At 34.5% G+C, this 21290-nt stretch overlaps 2 protein-coding genes across 2 annotated transcripts; both read right to left on the bottom strand.

Annotated features, from left to right (window-relative positions):
• Positions 1-353: 353 nt before the first annotated feature.
• On the bottom strand, positions 354-21019 carry LOC101740922 (secretory carrier-associated membrane protein 5). Its single transcript, XM_004926689.4, has 8 exons — positions 20782-21019; positions 20592-20693; positions 18906-19034; positions 15061-15265; positions 13593-13851; positions 11881-11998; positions 3362-3520; positions 354-1527 (listed from the first exon to the last, which is right to left on the bottom strand). The coding sequence occupies exons 1-7, from the start codon at positions 20836-20838 to the stop codon at positions 3365-3367; spliced, it is 1026 nt and encodes a 341-aa protein (XP_004926746.1). The 5' UTR covers positions 20839-21019; the 3' UTR covers positions 354-1527; positions 3362-3364.
• Positions 7878-10836, bottom strand: LOC105841711 (uncharacterized). The gene is made up of 2 exons (XM_012690854.4): positions 10323-10836; positions 7878-9484 (listed from the first exon to the last, which is right to left on the bottom strand). Exons 1-2 carry the CDS (start codon positions 10616-10618, stop codon positions 8716-8718), a joined length of 1065 nt encoding a protein of 354 aa, XP_012546308.1. The 5' UTR covers positions 10619-10836; the 3' UTR covers positions 7878-8715.
• Positions 21020-21290: the final 271 nt, after the last annotated feature.

Raw genomic sequence — 21290 nt, 5'->3', positions numbered from 1 at the left:
TTGTGGTATTCTTTGTGTGAAATTTGAAAAATAAATTTAAGTAAGGTTCGATATAGAGTAGCCATTCCCAAAACGACCCAGTACCTTCAAGCTTAATACCTATAGAATAGTAAAATAAAGAATAAAAAAACGGAATTGAAGATGGTGGTGTGATCTAAATGAATTATTTTTAAATAAACGAGCACTGCTAAAGAAGATGGAAAGACGCCGTAACAATTTGCTAGTACTAGAGACCTTCATTCAAATTAAATGAAACTGACCTAACTAAAGAATGCTAGTAATGAAAAAGTTCTTATAAGTTTCTACATTTCTTTCATGTTAATATCAATAAAGGTTTCAAAGTAAAACAGATATTCTGAAACTATATTTATTATTAATCATAAGTTCATAACATTACTTAATTGTTACAAAACAGTTTAAACATTCTGATAAAACTACATTCCTTCGCTTACCATTTATTCTGGGTAAGGACGGTCTGTTAAATAATTTACATTAAACTAGGCCCAGATTACGTAATGAATCTTAATTAAGATGACGCACTAATTGTACGTCGCGACGATGAAACAATTTAAAAGCAGATTAATATTGGCTCAGAAAGCTGTTTAGTCGGTTGACTAGTTTTAAGAATATGCTCATATCCTAATTCTATACATATACATTATAGTGTTGTGCATCTAAGTCTCAGTGAAGGGCAAGAAGGATCATTCAGATTAACGGTAATTAACTATATATATATATATATATATATTTAAATGAACATCGAGAATACAAGTTACTACTAAATTAGAGACGTTAATAATTTATGTACACTTTGGAATGTTAGACACATCTAAAAGTTTAGTTTTAAAAATCGCTAAAGGTTTCGAACTCCACATCACAAATTATAATTTAGCATTAAACAGTATAGGGACACAAAAATATAGATATGCAAATATTGAGCCTGCTAAAATTCAATTGGTACATGTAATCGATACAATAAATATAAAAGTATTAAAAGCCTTGGGTGTTTATTGGATATTATTTTCTTAAAGCATATTTTGTAAGCTCTCGTCTCGTCCGGTAATAGTCTAATAATAATCGAACGTTGAATAAATGCGCTTTAAAATATGACATTAAAATATAAAAAAAATGCGCCAAATGAAATATTTCTAAGTACATAGGTTGCACAATATCTTACTAACTTACTGCAGCCGTTCATAATTATTTTCAGTATATATATATAGTATTTAATAAAATCTTATCTATAATTGCTGGAGTAATGTTAACATTTCGTCAAGAATAAAACAAATTACAAATAACAATAAAATTATGTTTGTATTAGTTTTACAATAGGGATCGCACAGCCAAGTAATAACAATGTTGCCGTTCAAGTATTTTAACGTGTTTTAAAGTGTTATTATGTTTCATAAATTAAGTGTTCGAGCTGTCCATCCTTATTGAAAGAAGGTTGTCATAATTATAGTCAATTATTAAAGACTTCGTTCACACGAATTGTTCTTCGATTTTGAATTTTCCATTCTTTTTTACCTGGGAAACAAATATGGTTTGTATGTATGGTGGTAGGACCTCTTGTGAGTCCGCACGGGTAGGTACCACCATCCTGCCTATTTCTGCCGTGAAGCAGTAATGCGTTTCGGTCTGAAGGGTAGGGCAGCCGTTGTAACTATACTGAGATCTTAGAACTTATATCTCAAGGTGGGTGGCGCATTTACGTTGTAGATGTCTATGGGCTTCGGTAACTGCTCAACACTAGGTGGGCCGTGAGCTCGTCCACCCAACTAAGCAATAAAAAAGAAATAATAGCTTAGTACTTAAAGTAATAGCAAGTTCATATATGGTGAATGCATAAGCTAAAACAAAACAGCTGGCGGACATAGCCCACGTGTCACAAAAGGTCGTTAACCTCGCAAGACCTAAAACTTCTTTAATTACTACCTACCTCTAACCAGTGCCGGATTAACCATGTAGCAAGAGTAGCAACTGCTACGGGCCCCGCGCGAACGGGGGCCCCGCATATTTAAACCCACTCATCTCTGCCCGAGCTTAATTTTTTGAGTGACTTATTAAGAAAAAGTTGTTTGTATAAACGTGTAGAATTTCAATCAGCCTGATAATCAGCTCTACAAAAGTCTGACGTATGCAAGCACTCTTACCCGACACAGTGTGGATGTGTAGCAGAATTGAGATGGCTCGATTTAAGTTGTTAAAATTATATATTTATTTGTAAGATTAACAGTCTACATTAATATTAGTATAATTTAGTAACCATATACCAAAAACTTATTATCTATTTATATATAGTGTATATTGAGATATAGAAGCTATGACTAAAAAAAAAATATTTTATTAGAGATTTCCTCCAATTGAATTTTTCATAACCATTTCGTAATCTTTATATAGTAAGATCATTATCAAATGCATCAGGAGCAATGCATAAAATAAACTATTTCCAGAACCAAAGAAGTTTAAATTCTAGACGCAAGAATCTCACGCATGTTTTTTTTTAAATATAATAATAGGTATCCTACCCCTTATCGCTACAATGGACACCCGACCAATGCAAATGATTCGCGAACGAAGTTGGTAACATTGAAAAATTAACCGGGGATTCCCTAACATTGCCATCGAGTATCGTAACAAACAATCAATTAAAATAAAGTTCTGTTATTGAATTATCTCGCTTTGATGAATATAGAATATGATTTGCTCAGAGAAATTGATACGAATCGTATCATTTCTCAATTTGCCCACATGAAATGTAGAAAAGTTACTTTGTAGAAGTTTAAAAAATAATAAAGGAAGCAAATAAATAAACATAAAACATAAACATTATTTAAAGTACACCATTGATATAATATAACATTAGTTATTCCTAAAAAAATTATATACTTTGCATTATTGAAAAGTGTATTGAAAATAATAATTTGTGTAGTATCATCAGTTTTCAATTGTTAGTTTCTTATAAAAAATATTCTATATAGCCAGAAAAGCTCAACTCTGGCTTTTTGTACTTGTCAGAGCCTAACAGCGCCTATAGTAATTTACTAAATACCCACAAAATTGTAACCTATAAGATGGCAAATAAACGTATAGACTATTGATTTGTTTTTTTACCACTTTATACTTAAGAACCCGTAATAGATCAAGGGCTCTTTGAAATAATTTGCTACGGGCCCCGCGCTTGCTTAATCCGGCACTGCCTCTAACATTTTAGCCTCAAGAATAGAAACAAATGAACAGGTTTCAGGGCATTGAAAATAACTATCCGTTATAATTTGATTACTACATTTCTGCTGAGGGTGGGGATTACTTTAAGCCCGCATAGCCGAGCGAGTGGTGATGTAGGTAGAGGGCGAGTTACCGTTTAGTACCGGTTGGCGCCGGCGAGCTGCGCGTTGACGGCGGCAGCGGCGGCGTCGGAGGCGGCGGTCTGCACGTGCTGGTTGCGCAGGATTTCGGTCGTGAACTCGGCCTGCGCCTTGGCCAGCGACGCGCCCGTCGACCTGTAGATGCGGTGCACCTGCCCGAAACGAACATTCTTCGTCAATCGTTTTTAAATAACCAGAAAACCAAAACAAATCTTCGGTCTGCTTCTGAATAATAATAACAAGTCTCAACAAAAAGTCGGTGGTGGCCCAAATGCAAAAAGCAGTCTTGCTGGACAATGCCCGTATAGTTCGCCGGTTTCTCGCCCAATAGTCCCTAAGGCCAGGTTCATATGACCGCGCGGTACAAGATCAATATAAACTGTGTTTATCGTTCACATAACCGCGCGGTGCGCTTCGACCCGCGCGCCAGGCGCGGTACAAGGTCTACAAAACTGTATCGACATGTTCAGTTGATCCGCGCGGCTTGAGACGGACAGACGCATAGATAAAAAAAAAATGAGTAGCGAAGATGATATCGTGTCTATCGATTTGCTTATCGACGAAATCGAAAAAAGAGATGCCATTTGGAATCTTAACTTTATTTTATTTTATTTATTTATTTTATTAGGCTCACAACACACATCACAAGCTAAAGATACACAAAAAACACAAATAAAAAGAAACAAAATCTGGCTTGCAACATAAGACATGTGCGCACGACAAAACAAGACATATAGTGCTGAATTTATATAACAATGTTCCTTACAATTATGACAAAACAACACAATAACAAAAACTAATCTAACGAATAATGTAAGGAAAAAAAAAATTCACAATATAATACATTTAACAATTACATTAACCTACCTATTAATAAAGTGGAGGATGCCCTTTAACATTTTTCTAAACGTAACTAACCTACAAGTAAAAATATCTAACTCAGGTGACGACCTTGCCAGTTCGTTATAGGTACGACACATTCGGGTAATGGGATTATAGTAAGATATATTGTTTTTGTAAATTAGCAATGCAAACAAATTGTTTTGGTTGACCCTCCGAGCACTAAATTTAATGTTTAGTGAAATCTGAGATAATAGTTCAGGCGAATCCAACAGAGAGTGAATTATCTTATATAAGTATATCAGATCAGTGCATGTACGTCGATCTTCTAGTGACTGCATGTTATAGTTTAATAGTCTTTGCTCGTATTTAAGTTCAGAGCGGCCTGGTTGTATACGATAACTTAATAATCTTAAACACTTCATTTGCACACGCTCAATAGTGTTAATGTGCACTCTGTAATTAGGGGACCATATTGGACTGCCGTATTCCAATACACTTCTCACTAAACTCATGTACAGATACAAAACACTCCGAGGATTCTTAAAATCTTTTGATGATCTCAATACAAACCCCAACAACTTATTTGCCCTAGATGTAATCTGTTCATAGTGTTCCCTAAATGAAAGTTTTTCATCGAAGATGATACCCAAATCTTTAACTATGAATAGTCTTTTTAGTGTCTCGCCCTCAATTGTGTATGTATGAATAATTTTATGTTTTTTATTAGTGAACGTAATTATGGAACATTTATTTATGTTCAAATGCATGTGATTGACCTTGCACCATTCCGATACAATGTCCAAATCTTTTTGTAAGGCGAGACAATCGGATGTCTGGGAGATAACATTATAGACCTTTAGATCGTCGGCATACAAAAGACAACTGCAAGATAATTTCTCAATCAAATAATTAATAAAAATTATAAAAAGGAGGGGTCCTAAGTGGGATCCCTGGGGAACACCAGAACCAACCTGCACCGGAGCAGAAACAAAACCCTTCAATGCCACCAGTTGACTTCGATTTTCCAGATACGAACAAATCCATCGATACAAATTTCCATGAACACCGTATGAAAACAACTTGCGACAAAGTAATCGATGACAAACTTTATCAAAAGCCTTAGAGAAATCCGTATAGATAGAATCAACCTGTCCTCTAGTGGCAAAAGCTTGACACAGGTAATGCTTATACTCAAGGAGATTGGAAATCGTAGATCGGTTCTTAACAAAACCATGCTGCCGGCTAGAGATCAATGGTTTCATATGGTTGTAAAGATAAACATATACTAACGACTCAAACAGTTTAGCAAAACACGACAATATACTAATGGGTCTATAATTTTCACAGCAAGATTTATCACCACTTTTGTGTATAGGAATAATGTGCGCAGTTTTCCAATAACTTGGAAAAGTACCAGATCTAAGAGAACTATTAAAAATAATGTTAAGCGGAACAGAAAGTTCCTTTCCACATGTCTTAATAAAAGAAGGAGGAAGTTTATCGGGGCCCGGACCCTTCTTTCCATCTAACTGTTTAATTTTCCGTTGTATGTCACTCTCACTTATTGAAACTTGCGTTAGTATGGAAGAAATATGGTTATCGATTTCCGTGCAGCTATGATTGAGAAAATCATCTTGATTGTGATCATTAACAAAAACAGAGCCGAAATACCGTGAAAACAGTTCACTTATTGACTGACCGTTAGAAGCGGAGTCGCCAGCATAAGTAACCACGTTTGGTATAGAAACGTGACCTTTCCTGTTGTTAATAAATCTCCAAAATGCATTAGTGTCCTTCTGTAAAGATTCTTCTGTACTTGCAATGTATCTTTTATAGCACTCTTTGGTCAACACTTTGCAACGATGACGTAACATTGAAAACACATCATAATCACGTGGATTTCCAAATTTTTTGTACATTTTATGATACTTATTTTTTTCTATTATACAATTAATTAGAGGTTTACTAAACCAAACAGGGTAAGTATTATATTTATACGAGGTCAAAGGTGTATGGCGAGCAATTATTTCGAATAACATATCATAAAATATTTGTGTATTTTTATTAATATCCGATGACGATGATAAAAGCATGCTCCAATCCACGAAACGTAGGTCATTTTTTATTTTATTGTAATCACATTTGTTAAAATTTAATTGTTTATTATTGCATTTTGCCAAACTTCTTGAGACTGGCTGGGCTGATAAGCTTATTATGATCGCTGGATGATACTTATCCAACCTACTCATTGATTCTACATCACCAACTTTAACATTAATAAGATTTGAGAGCACTAAGTCTAAAATGCGGTCGATATTATTTTGTATGTAATTAAACTGTATTAAGTTACAAGAATTCATAAACTCTTCCAGTAAGCAGAGTTTCCCACTGGTACAAGGCTGATCTCCAGCACAAATATTAAGTTTTGAGGGAGAAGCAATACGCATGGCTGAGATGTAATCTGGTTGGTTAAAATCTCCCAATAACAAATAGTCGTCATCAGGATGATCGTTCAAGATTATTTTCTGACAATTAGAATAAAATTCATTCAGCTTATCATAATTTAAATCTGGAGGCAAATAACACACGCATATGTTAAGATGCGACGAAGATCCTTTCATAAACAGAGTTACCCAGACATCCTCCATATTACTATCCCAAGATGCCTGACGAATAACCTCAAATTTTTTCTGGACTGCTATTAAAACACCACCTCCCTCAATTTTATGAGAGGAGGAATCCACACGATCTCTCCTAAAGACAGCATAACGCAAGTCGAACACTTCTCCGTCAAACACTGACTTAATAAGATTCGTTTCCGTCAGGCATACTACATCGTAATTATTGGTAAGTAGATTCAAACGAAAGTCTACAAGCTTACTGCGCATCCTATTTACATTCTGGTAATATATTGAAAGCATAATTAAAATTATGTTAATATTAAAGCTATACACTAATTAATTATTAATAAAGATATAACTACTTAACTAAATACTTAATAATCAATATAATAGAAGTTTTTAAAGAAAGAAAAAATAATAATAATTAAATACAATAGCACAATTATTTGCAATTACTCGTTTCTCAGTTTATTAATAATTTCAATATTTTTAATATGAACTGCGGGACATTTCTCGTCCTTTCGAATATAAATTTGACCAAAACGAACCCAAACAAATTTATAATTTTTCTCTTTGCTCAGTTTTCTAGCCATGCTATTAAGTTCCTTAGCCTCAGGAGAGAGATGCTCAGATACATAAATCCTTGAAACCGCGCATGTTAAGCCGACGTGAGCGGTTCCAAGCTTATCTTTTGAATTAGACTTGTTATACCTAGTAAACGCAGATAGAACCTCATCACGAAGACGCTGGGATGACAGTGAGATTAGTATATTTCTTGGCCTTCTCGAGTCAGGATTCATTTTAGCAACTCGACGACAAGATTTGATATCTGCATCAGATATGTTGACACTCAAACACTCACAAAGTTTTTTAAATAAGTGATTAAGGTTCTCATGATTATTCTCCGGAACTTCGTGAATCTCAATATTGAGGTCTCGAGAAATTTTCTCCACCATAGAAACTCGATTCTGAAGCCTGTGTAAAGATTCCCCGGTTTTATTAAGTTGTAGTCTGAGTAACTCGATTTCTTTTTCCTTATCACAAATTTTGGATCGGATACTTTTCTGCTCAGCAGACATGAAATCCGTCGTTTGCGAGAAATCCACTCTCAAGCCCTCAACAGCACGATTAACCTCCTGAGACACCATTTCTGTGATATCCTTCCTAAGCGAGGATCGCAAATGAGTCATGAACGAAGAGCCAGGCGCTAGTTTCATATCGAGAAGCTGCCCTATGCTCTCCAAGGTCACTTGTCCGCTGATCGATTCCATGTCCGAGGAAGCATCCACTGCAGTCGAGTCGTAGGAAGTAAAAGAGGAAGAAGCATTGACAGTGTCATTCAAATCAGGACGCTTGTGGATCGGAGTATTGCAGTTAGTTTTACGTTTCGTAACGTTTTGACAAGAAGGACAGCTTAAAGACGCAATTTGCTTAGCGCTTAATTGTTTCCTTGAAGCGGGAGCAATATTCAGGCAATCAAAGCAGTATTCTGAAGCACATTTATTGCACTTAAATTTTTCCTTGCATAATTTTGTAGTGCAACCCTCACAATGCATTGTTAAATAATAATAAATTAAATAACTCTAAGAATTATTCAAATAAAATAATAAAAAGAAGGTCTTGGGAAGAATTAGTTTTAATTTTTTGCAATAATAATGATTCTGAAGAAAAAAAGAAGAACTTGGGTAAGTTTTATTTATAAATTAGTTTTATTTTTTTGGCACATTATATTTATAAAATAATTGGTATCAATAACAAGCGTATTACACCATTTTTTCTTGCCAATCTAATTTTCCCTCATTTACAAAGTAATTTGTTATTTTAGTTCTAACATTATCTGCTTCGTGCATTGCTCGTCCACTGTTAGTTGGATTCATATTAAGTTATGGCGCTGGATAAATCATGTCGTCCTGTTTTATACCATCTCTTGTTCTAACATAGTTGTGTAAAACACAAATGGCTTTGACAATATCACTGGCAAAATCTATCTTGACGTCTATTGACCGGTGCAAAATTCGCCATTTGTTACACATTATGCCAAATGTACATTCGACATACCTTCGTGCTAAAGAAAGACGATAGTTAAATATTCTTTTTTCTTTTGACAACATTTTACCTCCATAGGGTCTCATCAGATTTTTTGTAATGCCGAAAGCTTCGTCAGCTACAATTACATATGGCAATTTATATGCATCGTTCTCGTTGTTTGTGATAGATCTTGGCTCGGGAATGCTTAGCAAATTATCTAAGAGTTTTTTGAATAGTGATGTTTCCTTGAAAACACCCGAGTCACTGTCTTTTCCATAAGCTCCAACGTCTACCCATATGAAACAATAGTTAGCATCGCACAAAGCCATTAACACTAACGAGAAAAAGTGTTTGTAATTGTAATACATAGATCCTGATTCTGGTGGTTGAATTAAACGAACATGTTTGCCATCCAAAGCACCTATACAATTTGGAAAATAGGCTTTATTTTCAAATTGTGCAGATATTTGTTTCCACATCTCCTTAGTTGGTGGACTCATGACCATAGTTTTCAAGTTTCTCCATAATACTTGGCACACTTGTCTAATTATAGCCGATAACGTAGATTTGCCAATTTTATAACCATACTGCAACTCTGCTAATGAACAACCACTTGCTAAATACCTGTAACATAAATCAATGTATTATAATGATTAATTATTTCTTTTTCAGGATCAATATTGCAGAAAAAATGGAAAAATTTACGCCTATGTAAAAGAACATAAAAAAACAAAAAATTTGAAATCCGGTTCTTCAGTACCAACAACATCTTCATTTGCGCATTTTCAAAGATTATCATTTCTTAAACAAGTTGTCCAAAAAAAATCTACTGACAATAGCCTTGATGTTGAGGAAATTTCTGCAAATATTGATCCGAATAGCGTTAAATTTCCAACAGAAAATGTTCCTCGAAAGAAATATAAACTTCACCCAGCCGACGAGCATTTTGCAAATATTTTAGAAAGAAGTATAAATGCTCGTAATAATAATGTAACAGAAAAGAAAGAAGATGATGACGAAGATAAGCTTTTTTGTCTTTCATTGGTTAAAGAAATAAAAAAAGTTCCTGAAAACCGGCGTTTAAAGTTGAAAATTGAAATGTATAAATTGTTAGAACAATACCAATCTGCACAAGCACAACCATTTGAAGACTTTAACTACCCGTCTGCTTCATATAGCTCACAACAGCAGCCAAGAAAGTATCCAACTTCATTCAGAAGTCCTCAATATAGCGATACGACCCGATACTCTGATCGTGAATCCTTAACACAATACGGCTATACGGTTGGCTCTTACACTTCACCTCCCACAAATTCAACACAAGTAACATCGCCCGAGTCATACGAAGATTCTCAAGAACTGGATTTATTCAATCAGACAATAAATTAACAACAATTTTTTTCCTGAAAGTCTCATTTATAATTATTTTATTTTTAAAGTCCTTAATAAAGATTCCACTTACCTTAATGTTACTATGAATTTTTCTTTTGGGGTTATGCAATATCTTATAGCACCATCTCTGGGTTTTAAATAGTTTTCAACGCAATCATATAAAAAATCAAAAGATGCAACTGACATTCTAAAGTAGTTAAAAAATTTTTCTTCGTGTAGTCTCAGTTTGGGATATAAAGTTACAAAAAGACTTGAGGAAAGCCTTTCACGTAAAATAGGATGCACCCAGTATCGTCTTTGTCTTCTTCTCCGACGTCTCAGTTTTCGGTATAAAATTAATAAGCAAATTGCCTCTTCCACGTCCATTCTCAATCAATGTTGATGCCAGACTGTCGCGCGTACATATTCTGTCATCTGAATGCTTCCACCGCGCGGTGACGCGCGGTACCGCGCGATCATATGAACTTAGCCTAACGCTCCGGCCGATTGTTGCCCACCTCGCCGGAGTGTGTCCTGCCGTCTTCTCAGGTGAGGCAGTGATTAATATACATAATAATAATAGTAATACCTCCTTTACCTGAAACCTAACAGTTACATGCTTCTTCAAAAAGCTGCTATATTAAACACGTGGAGAATCGTAAGAAAGTTTCTGCAAATAGATCATGATCAACTACATCATGAAATAGTAGAACACATTTAATTAGCCAAGCCCAAGTCCTTGACCGAGTCCATAAATGCCACTAAAATACTAACAGCGCAATTTGAGAAATTAAAATTAAAAAAAGAAAATAATAATAATAAGAAAATCATTTATTGCCTTTCACACTAAATAAAAGAAAATATAAACAAAAACAAAAAACAAATAAGGCAAAGGGAGGATCGAATGCTGTTCAAAATTAATAAATCGAATAGCGCTGATTTTCCTTCACCCCCATTTCCCCTTGGTTCATTGCGAGAATGAAGGTTAGGTACGTGTTTGTACTGACTTAAAACGTGGTATAAACTAGTATAAAAATAAATACAAAAGAATACAGTCAAACTTCGTTTCAATTTGATGAGATCACGTTCAACTCGAATGAAGCCTGGAAGCGTATTGTTGTGCTAACATAGTATTGCCAGAGCTACAAGAGACCACAAGATCAACACTGGCGCTTACTTTAGAATTGTTTTTTTTTTTAAACTTTTCTAGTAACATCGAAGGGTTATGCTAGGTTCGCAAAACGAGGCAATTTAATCTATTTTTTCCGACCTATTCTAGGTGATAGCTCCAATTACACTAGAATTATGTAGACACTTTACCCTTCAAAGTTGAACAATGATCTGAAAACTTTACTGAACTATGACGTCACAACAGACAATATTCAGAAATGTTTGAACATTTCATCAGATTGGTAATGTAACCAACTGTTTATTTTAATACCACAGAGATATTGGCAGATTATCAAGGAAATACGCACCTTTCTTTCGCAGGTGAGAAATTTTTTAAATTTACTGAAGTTACCTATTTAAATGCCTACTACTATTTACTCTGGACTACCTTTGGTTGACTGGTATTAAATGCTTTAGACATTAAGTCCGCCGATGTAAATTTTACATGAAGTGTAATATATAAATAAATAAATGCTTACTTTAGCCAACAGCATTACGTCAGCGACAACGCAGGTGATGAAGCCTATGGTCACCATCAGCGTGATGATGCCAACGGCTATGTTAGTTTTGAACTGACTGATACTTGTGATCAGGCCGCTGTTGAACATAAAAACATTAATTAGAACGAAAAAAATCTTTTACCAAGGATACACATTCAAGGTGGGTGGCGCATTTACGTTATAGATGTTTATGGGCTCCAGTAACCACTTAACAGATGGGCTGTGAGCTGGTCCACCCATCCAAGCAAAAAACAAAAAAACATTTTGTCATGATCAAAACAATTCAACATAAAAAATGGAGAGCTCAAAGCTCCAAGTAAATTTAAAGCCTTAATATAGAATCGTGGTATGACAATAATTATATAACCATTAAAAAAAATCCTCATTCTACTTTAAAGTTCTAAGATGGCAACAGTAAATTTTTGTCGCAAGCATAAATAGATAAACAGGTAAACCGAAGTTTTTTCCTGTTACACAACAAAATAACTTTTACCTCACCGATGTTTACATCTATATTTATATAATGTATTTGATTATTGTACAATAATATCGATTATGAATGTCACAAATATTCGTGTCGCCTTTGAAAATGAATATCGCAAGTGTATTGATCCAATTTTACATACTATTATAAATAATTTACTATTCAACTAGATCGAACGATGTAGTAAAAAAGAATACTTTACATTCGGAGTGACCACATCAAACTATACAGTCTATAGATTATTGTAAACGATTTCTTAAAGACAAAAAATAGCAAATGTGTTCGCCAAACAACGCATTTCTTTTAATCATCACACGAGGTCATTCACCCCATTAATCAGTTGATTTTCTTTATTACATTGCGTGCTATGCAAAATCTATACATATAAATAAAATTAGAGTGTCAGTTTGTCGTATTGAAATGACCTCTTTTTACTACATGCATATGAATATAATATATACGGTACATACACCAAAATAGCATTTTTTACAATTTTTGTCTGTCTGTCTGTTTGTTCCAGCTAATCTCTGGAACGGCTGGACCGATTTTGACGAGACTTTCACTGATAGGTAGCTGATGATATAAGGAGTAACTTAGGCTATTTTTTTTAGACTAGTTTCGCCCCGCGGCGTCATCCGCAGTTATTGTCGTACCGCGCGCAACATGGCGAGCTTCGCCTATCAATAATAAAATTTAATGTTTCCGAAGCGAAGCGAGGGCGGGTCGCTAGTTAATTAATAAAATCGAATGCTTCGTATAAATGCGCGTATTAATATTAACTTGCGGACTAAATAATAATAATAATAATAATAATAATTGATACTGCACGCATTGTGAGGAGGTTTCTCACTCTGGAGTCCTAACCACTGGTGGCTTGTGTCGTAGACACCGCCATCAGCGGCAATCTATTTTTATATAGTGTTTTTTAAAAATTGTATTTTTAATAATTTTTTAAAAAAATATTATGTAATTAATAAGATTTTAAATAAATATAAATAAATAATAATAATAATGGTTGGTTCAAAGTATCAGTTGAATGGAATATTTGAAATGTATTCAAGTGATAATTATTTTTAATAAATGCATCTTTTTTATTTGATTGGTTTTGTTAATTTTAAGTATGTTTCAATGATACTATGTACACATATGGACTTGTTGTTGTCTGAAATAAAATAAATCATTCATTCATTCATTAAAAATAGCTCACCAAGAACCACCGTCGCTGAATCCGATCGACTGTACCACAGTTATTATGATCTGGAACAGGAATATGAAGAAGAAGACCATGAAATTGAACGAGGAGTCGCTCCGGAACGCCTTGTATATCGGCCGGTACCAGCACACGAAACTGAACGGCGTGAACAGGACGAAATACAGTATGGAGAGGCCGAAGGTCGTGAAGCCACCTCCCGAGAACAGTATGGACATCCCTCCGACTATGTTCAGAGCTAAGACGAGCGCGTAGACTGAAAACGAAATATGTTAATTAATAAAAATATTTCCATATTACAAGCAAGCACGAACTAATATTACATTCACTTCCCTTAAGACTCGACCGTGTTAAGGGTACGACAAACAAAAACAAATAAAAGAGTTCATAGTTTACAAATCGAGTACTTCAGAATATTTGCCCACTGAGTTTCTCGCCGGATCTTCTCAGTGGGTCGCGTTTCCGATCCGGTGGTAGATTCTGCGAAGCACTGCTCTTGCTAGGGTCAGTGTTAGCAACACTCCGGTTTGAGCCCCGTGAGCTCATCTACACACCTTAGGGCGAAGCTGAAATAGCCTCTCAAGTCTATCAGCATAGGTAGGAAAAAAAATCAGAATAAACCAAACAAGAACATTTATATATCAACATTATTGGGCATAGGGCGAATTATAAGCCTACACGGCTAAGTAGGTTTATTACTGGTGGTAGGACCTCTTGTGAGTCCGCGCGGGTAGATACCACCGCCTTGCCCATTTCTGACGTGAAACAGTAATGCGTTTCGGTTTGAAGGGTGGGGTAGCCGTTGTAACTATACTGAGGCCTTCGAACTTATATTTAAGGGTGGGTGGCGCATTTATGTTATGCTGTTGGGCTGTGAGCTCGTCCACCCATCTAAGCAATAAAAAAATTATTAAAATTATGGTATAAACATTATTATTGTATAGCTCATCTACAATACTTGACCTACGTCATGCGTTTCAGAAGTGTGTTCTCGTTTACAGGTGATAATTGATAACATGAAACCTTCTTTTGAGGCGCTTGAGATAACAAAGTATATTTACAAGACAGTCACGGAAAATCTCATTTCCATGTTTTCATCGCGTTATTAGGTTATTATTGTAGGACATAGCGCATCTATAACCTAAAACTAACGTGACCATTAATTTTTTTGTCAAAGCGGGACCTCTGCGGAATTATATAATAAAAAAAGTATTTAGTGCTTTACAACTATTTTCTTACAGAAGATAGAATAACACAAAATAGTACTCTGTAATAATATGTACCTCTTTTGTTAAATTAGCCCATTTAAACCCTTCTAGCTCTATGTTGCATTGAATTTATCGTATATTCTGTTTGCAAAAGCAGAACTATGTCGGCCTCACTGGGGACAGCGGGACTGTCCTGCCCAAATCGGGACGTATGGTCACATTACCTAAAACCAACCTATATTAGGCATAATACGTACACATCCACAAATGGTATAGATGACGGACGATCCTCTGGAACTCGAGTGGTATGTCGACGTTGATATCCTGGTAGAAGCACGGCTGTATGGGACAGAAGCCCGGGAGGGGCGGCCAGTTATTGTGGCGACCCGCCGACCCCGCGCGGAGTTCCGCTTCCCGCCGCGCCAACTCCTCGGCCTTCCGTTCTAGCTCCTCTTGCCGCCTCTGCAGTTCGTCAGCAGACATTTTTAACAATAACACTACACTATAGAAATAATAAGAATACAGACAGGCGTGCTAAATGTACATCTCCAGATCTTAAATACGGGACGCGTCATTTGAAGCGGGAAACGATTCCTACGCGCTCATTTTACGAGCGTCGACCAATTTTCGTGATTACCTTGTTAGAATAATTCTAAAGATAATGAATGTTGCAGTTTTATACTTTTCGTACTTATGTTTGATTAATAATAATGCACAAACAAATACTGTGTTTTCTAATGAACTATATTTTAGGTGGTGAATTAAATGATAAATTAAAAAAAAAAATACTAAAATGATTTTTCTATGAACTGTACATACTGCAAACCGTAATTTAATTTAATAGTACCTACGTTTTATTTTTATACGCATTTATTGTTTACAAAAACATACGAAGATACCATCGATCAAAGATAAAAATGACAAGTACTGATAAAAGCTTTCAGTGAATTCTATAGGATTGAGGTGTTTACCTTTAACTCCTTGGTGCGGTTTGAAAGAAAAAGCAAAAGTGCGTATTAGTGACATGCTCAACACAATGAAGACTTAATAATGGCGGCTCGAGCCGAGAAGTGGAATTTTCTAAATGAAAATACTGATTTCATTTTCGGCCCAGAATGTTGGTACATACTATGTCCTATTAGATTTCCCCCGGGTTGCCGGTAGAGATAATCAAAACCCACATTTACGGTTCAATTTACAAATTTCCAGCACAACATTCAAATATCGACTTAAAAGATCTTAGTCGACTGTGCTGACGAAAACTGTTAATTGCTCGAAATGTCAGAAATAATTTAATGACCATAAATAAAGCGAGATTAAACTGTAAGAGAAGTTTTAATCGTGTTCATGTCCTATTTTTTTATCAGTAATTAAATAATTTGTCTTAGATTCAATTTCTTGTTGTAAAACTTGAGGGTGCTTTCGTGAAATGTGGTCGACCACTTGCCATTATGGGTGGGCCATCTGTTTGTGTGAAGGAAATGAATATTAATTTTACTGCGATGACGGCTGACCTGCCCTTCAAACCGGAAGGCATCAATGCTTCGTGGCAGCCATTTAACATATGATGGTAGGGGCTATACAGTGCTTAAGTTAGCGATATTATTGTTGCAGTGCCATATTTATACTAGAACGATTTATATTTCAACGAGTATTGACTTAAGGGTCTCATTTTTAATGCGACATCTTGTATTTTGCATAAAAATTATTAAACAGTAAGTCTTATTTAGCATTACAATAAAATTATAACGTTTTTGTAATTCCGTGAGCTACATCAAGTTTTTTTTGAAATAAGAGACGAGACGCAAGAGCGTCACGTTACTAAAATTCCACTATCTCAGATCATATCAAATTAAAATTAAATATAATTGTACATCAAATGAAAAACTATGTAGCTTGTGCAGTGCAAACTTTGCATGTCCTACATAGAGTGTTTCCGGAAACGATGACTACGAACGTTTGTGATTCATCACAATACTCAAATTGTAATCCATTTCTTTAAGGTACACTTTGAAGAAACCAAAGAAAACAATAGATGCGTGGAATGCGCGTTTTGAGTGTATTGCAACCGTTAAAAATTTTCAGATATTTAAATTTACTATTTTCGCGTAAAACCCAATGAAATACAAATAAAGTGACGCGCGAAATAAATTGATTTGTTCACTTAAGAAACATAAATAATAGGTTTAAGGAAGAAACCGATTAATACCGATTTTCTATATTAATTTAGTGCGATTGCTCCCCTTAATTATCAAATAGCCCCCTTGGGGAGCGTAGGCCCCACGTTGAGAAACACCGGTTTAGATGGAATGCAGTTTCGTCGGCAAGCAGTCTTCGCCTTACATTACGGTCCACAATTTTGTGAACTCATTAAAATGGTTTTATGGATTGTTTTGTAAATTAATACTGTGCGTCGTTCACTTTATGATTATTTTCTTATTATATTATTATTCACTTTTGATTCGGAAACGGTTGTAATACCCCCTCTATGTTGAAGAACCAATGCGGGGACATCTGCCATTTGTCTTCGTCCTACGTTGCACTACAAACTACAACTATCTATAATACAACCAGACTATCAGTGCTTAGTTTATTAAATAAATATTATGTTATATGTTTTAGTCTATATGCATTATGTAAATTAGGCTAATTTTAGAAAATGACTGTACAACAGGGAGATTTTTTATACCGATGTTAAGTATAGTTCAGTTTTGTACCAGATATACATGGTAGTGAAATCAAAGCTCTGCTTAAGATTCAGAATAGTTCTTCGCCATAGTAATTATCAGGACGGAACAAGCATTACTGTCACCAGTAAGACTAATAATTTAATGATAAAAATAAAAAAAAAATACTATGACTAATTTAATTAATGAATTGGTTACAATCAAAGAATCTCCGATATGAATGGGATACTTGAACTTCATTCAAGGCAATTACTAGGACAAAATTGAATATATTATTATTATTTTTAAACAATAATGTACTTTCATTTTGCTCATTAACATTAAGAATCAAGCAAAGTATGGCACCACCATAGTTTTAGGAAGTACATTACATATATCATGAAACCAATGCCAAGGATTAGTAGCTTCTCTTGGACATGTAATGAAGTTTTCGGTTTTTTTTTGTTTTGTCAGCTTTTTTGGTGGCTTACTGGTGTTAGGACCTCTTGTGAGTCGGCAGGGGTAGGTACCACTAACCTGCCTATTTCAGCCATGTAGAAGTAATGCGTTTCGGTTTGAAGGGTGGGGCAGCCGTTCTAACTATACTTGAGACCTTAGAACTTATATCTCAAGGTGGGTGGCGCATTTACGTTGTAGATGTCTATGGGCTTCAGTAACCACTTAACAACCAGGTTAGCTGTGAGCGCGTTCACCCTCTAAGCAAAAAAAAAAATCAAAAATCATTTTTTGTAATTTTGGTTTCAGATTTAATCATCCAAACTAACTATTAGTAAATTTATATTTTATTTTATTTTAATATATAATAAGTAAAGTGTAATTTGATTATCTTATACTCATTCTTACTAAACAGAAATTAACAATGAAATAGTTTTGTATTTGCAAGATAAGGTGTTATCTAATGCATTTTTGTAGTTATTTTTTAGTTAATCACAAAACTAGATATAACTTTAGTCATATCAATACAGTCATTTGAACACAGTTTTACAGTAATTGACAAAATACTGATGTCAATACAATTTATTTTGAATTATTTTGATTTGATCAAATATTTTGTTGAATATCATATAGAGATCTCATAAGATCCCATACCGATCCTTTAACTAAGGAAACATGACTACAACCTTAACCAATCAGAGCTTTGTTTAAGTTTATATAATATAGCTGTACCCGACTGCTTCGCTGGGCATTTAAAATTAACATTATTATTTCTCACCCCCACAAAGATTCTCATCATTAACGCCCCTGCAACTGGTGTAGGGAGTCCAACAATCATTTAAATATTAGCCTATCCATTAAGTACATGTATTTTCTACATAGATACAAAGTTTCAAGTCAAATGGATGCATGGTTAAGTAGTTATAATGGAACATCCGTAAAAACTACTGTAGATTTATTATATATTAGTATAGACATACCTGAAAATCAGCAGTTGTGAAATTTGGTGGAGGCGCTGAAGCCTGCTGTGCGGGTCTTGTGTACTGGCTGCTGGCTGGTGGTGACACAGCCTGCATGATTGCCGGTTGTGCTGGTTGCTGTTGCTGAGGCTGAAGATAATGAAAAAATTACAAAATTAACTTATGACAATGTTAAAAAATTAGAATTATACTCCTCTCTATACTCTTCCTCGTAAGCTAACCTTTGAGCTATTTTGCAGTATTGTTGTGGCGTGCAACCTCTTTGACAGGACATTAGAACTACAAAGACTAGACATCGACACAGACTAAGACAGAGACTTGACAAGAATTCGAAAAGAAATGGAACGAGGGCGTACATGACTGGCGGCAAGCAGTACGTTTTTTGACTTCCTTAAAGACAGACACATAATAGACGACAAGGAACGAACCGACCGTTCTCATATAAGACAAGAGAACAAAGACTGTTCCAAGTGGTAATCGACCATTCAAGTATTCTTCCTGTTCATTCCAGCTATAGTTTGGAAGTTTTAGCAAAGATAGGTAGACTACTAACATTAAATTACTAATTGCATTCAACACATATTTGAAGTTGGTATATAAAATATATAGTCATACATTTGAAGTGCTCTCTGATAATATCACAGTTTTTTCCGAATTTTAAAGCTAGATAACATTAACAGTGAAGAGATATATCTTTTAAATAGGCAACTACAAAGTTTATAGTTTCACAGAATAATTGGCGGAAGTCTAATGAACTCATATGGACATGTTTTGTACCATAGTATATTTTGTTTTTCTATTATATCACTGTAAATCATTCCAGTTTAAAAGATGAGACAAACAATTTTAGAATACAATGATGACTTTGATTTTTATAGTTAAGTGGCTGAAATAATTTTTCAATGGCGATGGGCTCTGTTAACCACTTCTTCCCAAGTGAGAAATTTGCAACATTTTTGTATCTGATCTAGAACTAATCATGATCAAAGATTTATTTGGTTAAATAAAATTTCCATATTTTAAAATATATGTATTTCTAACTATAATTTTTCAAAGAGATCCAGGATACTAATTTTATACCATGATCCCACTCACTTGAAATTTCAAGCACCTAAATTTTATTCTATTTTTGTCCTTGTTCTCAACCAACTATACCATCAAATACATCTAATATATCAAATAGATATAATTAAAATTTTTGAAGGTAAATATAAGAATTTTGAATACAACAAATACTATTATATTATTATTGGAAATGTTTATTATCTTTTTTTAAAGAGCATGTCCCCCCTCTTCTTTGGCTGGTTTTAATATTCTTTTTGTTCAAAAATTATTGAAAGATTTTTAAGCAGCTTGTTTTTTTAGAAACCACTATGGAATGAAGCACAAATGAATAAATTCAAGCGGATTTTAATTTTAATAAGTTTGTCAAACTAAAAGTATTAAAGTACTTATTAGTAAATATTATATTCATCTCTATTCTTGTATTATTCTAGACGTATTTGCTTACTAGATTTTATTAAATATTTTTTTACGTTCAGTCTTTCATTTTGTCTTATTCAAGGTTTCTGTCTCATTAATATTAACAAGTTCCGACGTGCGCTTCTAAGAGGTCAGTCCCGTTTGTTTGCCGCTAAGCTACCACCTACAAAAATATCAATAATTATGACTAATAAGATCGGTTACCGTGGATTGATTAACATTTTGTTGGCCGTCGAAAGGATTGTAGTCTTCTAAACCACGTGTAGCATTGTTTGTACTCCGTGCAACTTGCTGAACCGACGGGTCCTACGAAACATAACAGAAATATAGTCATTTCAATCGAAACAACTCATTTCTTTAATATTTCATTTACCGAACTTAATATTAAACGTACTGCAAAAGGATTGTCTATGGTTGGGTCACTAAACGGATTGTCTTCAAATTTAGACATCCTTAATAAGTTTTCGGCACTATTATTTAGTTTTCAATGTATCACCAACACAAAGGAAAGTTTTAATTATTTCTCTACAGTATTTTTACACTAAAAACAGACAATCAAAATAGGATGACAGATCACTGATGATGACGAAAAGTGACAGACATAAGACAGTGTTGTCAGATAAAAAAAGAAAAGTGTGAAAATCCAATTTTCAATTTAGAAACTACGAAATAGTTCATAAATATCGACACTTGAAAGGCAAACGTGACTAAGCGACAATGCGTGAACTTTACAGTAGACTAATTTAAAGTCGAAATACCTGAAAACAAAATTTATTTTAACGAATCTAGCTGTAGTAGAATCTAGCTAGTAGCTGTAGGATTGAAATGATTTTAATAGACCTAGAAATATATATTTTTTGCGCATCGAATATGGTTATTGCCTATCATTTCTGTACAAAGCAG

The sequence above is a fragment of the Bombyx mori genome, chromosome 21 (genome assembly GCF_030269925.1).
Source record: "Bombyx mori chromosome 21, ASM3026992v2".
Lineage (NCBI taxonomy): Eukaryota > Metazoa > Arthropoda > Insecta > Lepidoptera > Bombycidae > Bombyx > Bombyx mori.
Note: the sequence above shows the minus strand (reverse complement) of the source record. Positions and strands in the feature narration are given on the sequence as shown.

Coding starts and splice junctions, on each gene's coding strand:
- LOC101740922 (XM_004926689.4), bottom strand. CDS start 20,838: ATGTCTAAATTTGAAGACAATCCGTTTAGTGACCCAACCATAGACAAT. Junction 20,694..20,781: donor CCATAGACAATCCTTTTGCA/GTACGTTTAATA, acceptor TATGTTTCGTAG/GACCCGTCGGTTCAGCAAGT. Junction 13,852..15,060: donor TCTATACCATTTGTGGATGT/GTACGTATTATG, acceptor TTTCGTTTTCAG/TCTACGCGCTCGTCTTAGCT.
- LOC105841711 (XM_012690854.4), bottom strand. CDS start 10,618: ATGGACGTGGAAGAGGCAATTTGCTTATTAATTTTATACCGAAAACTG. Junction 9,485..10,322: donor AAATTCATAGTAACATTAAG/GTAAGTGGAATC, acceptor TTTATGTTACAG/GTATTTAGCAAGTGGTTGTT.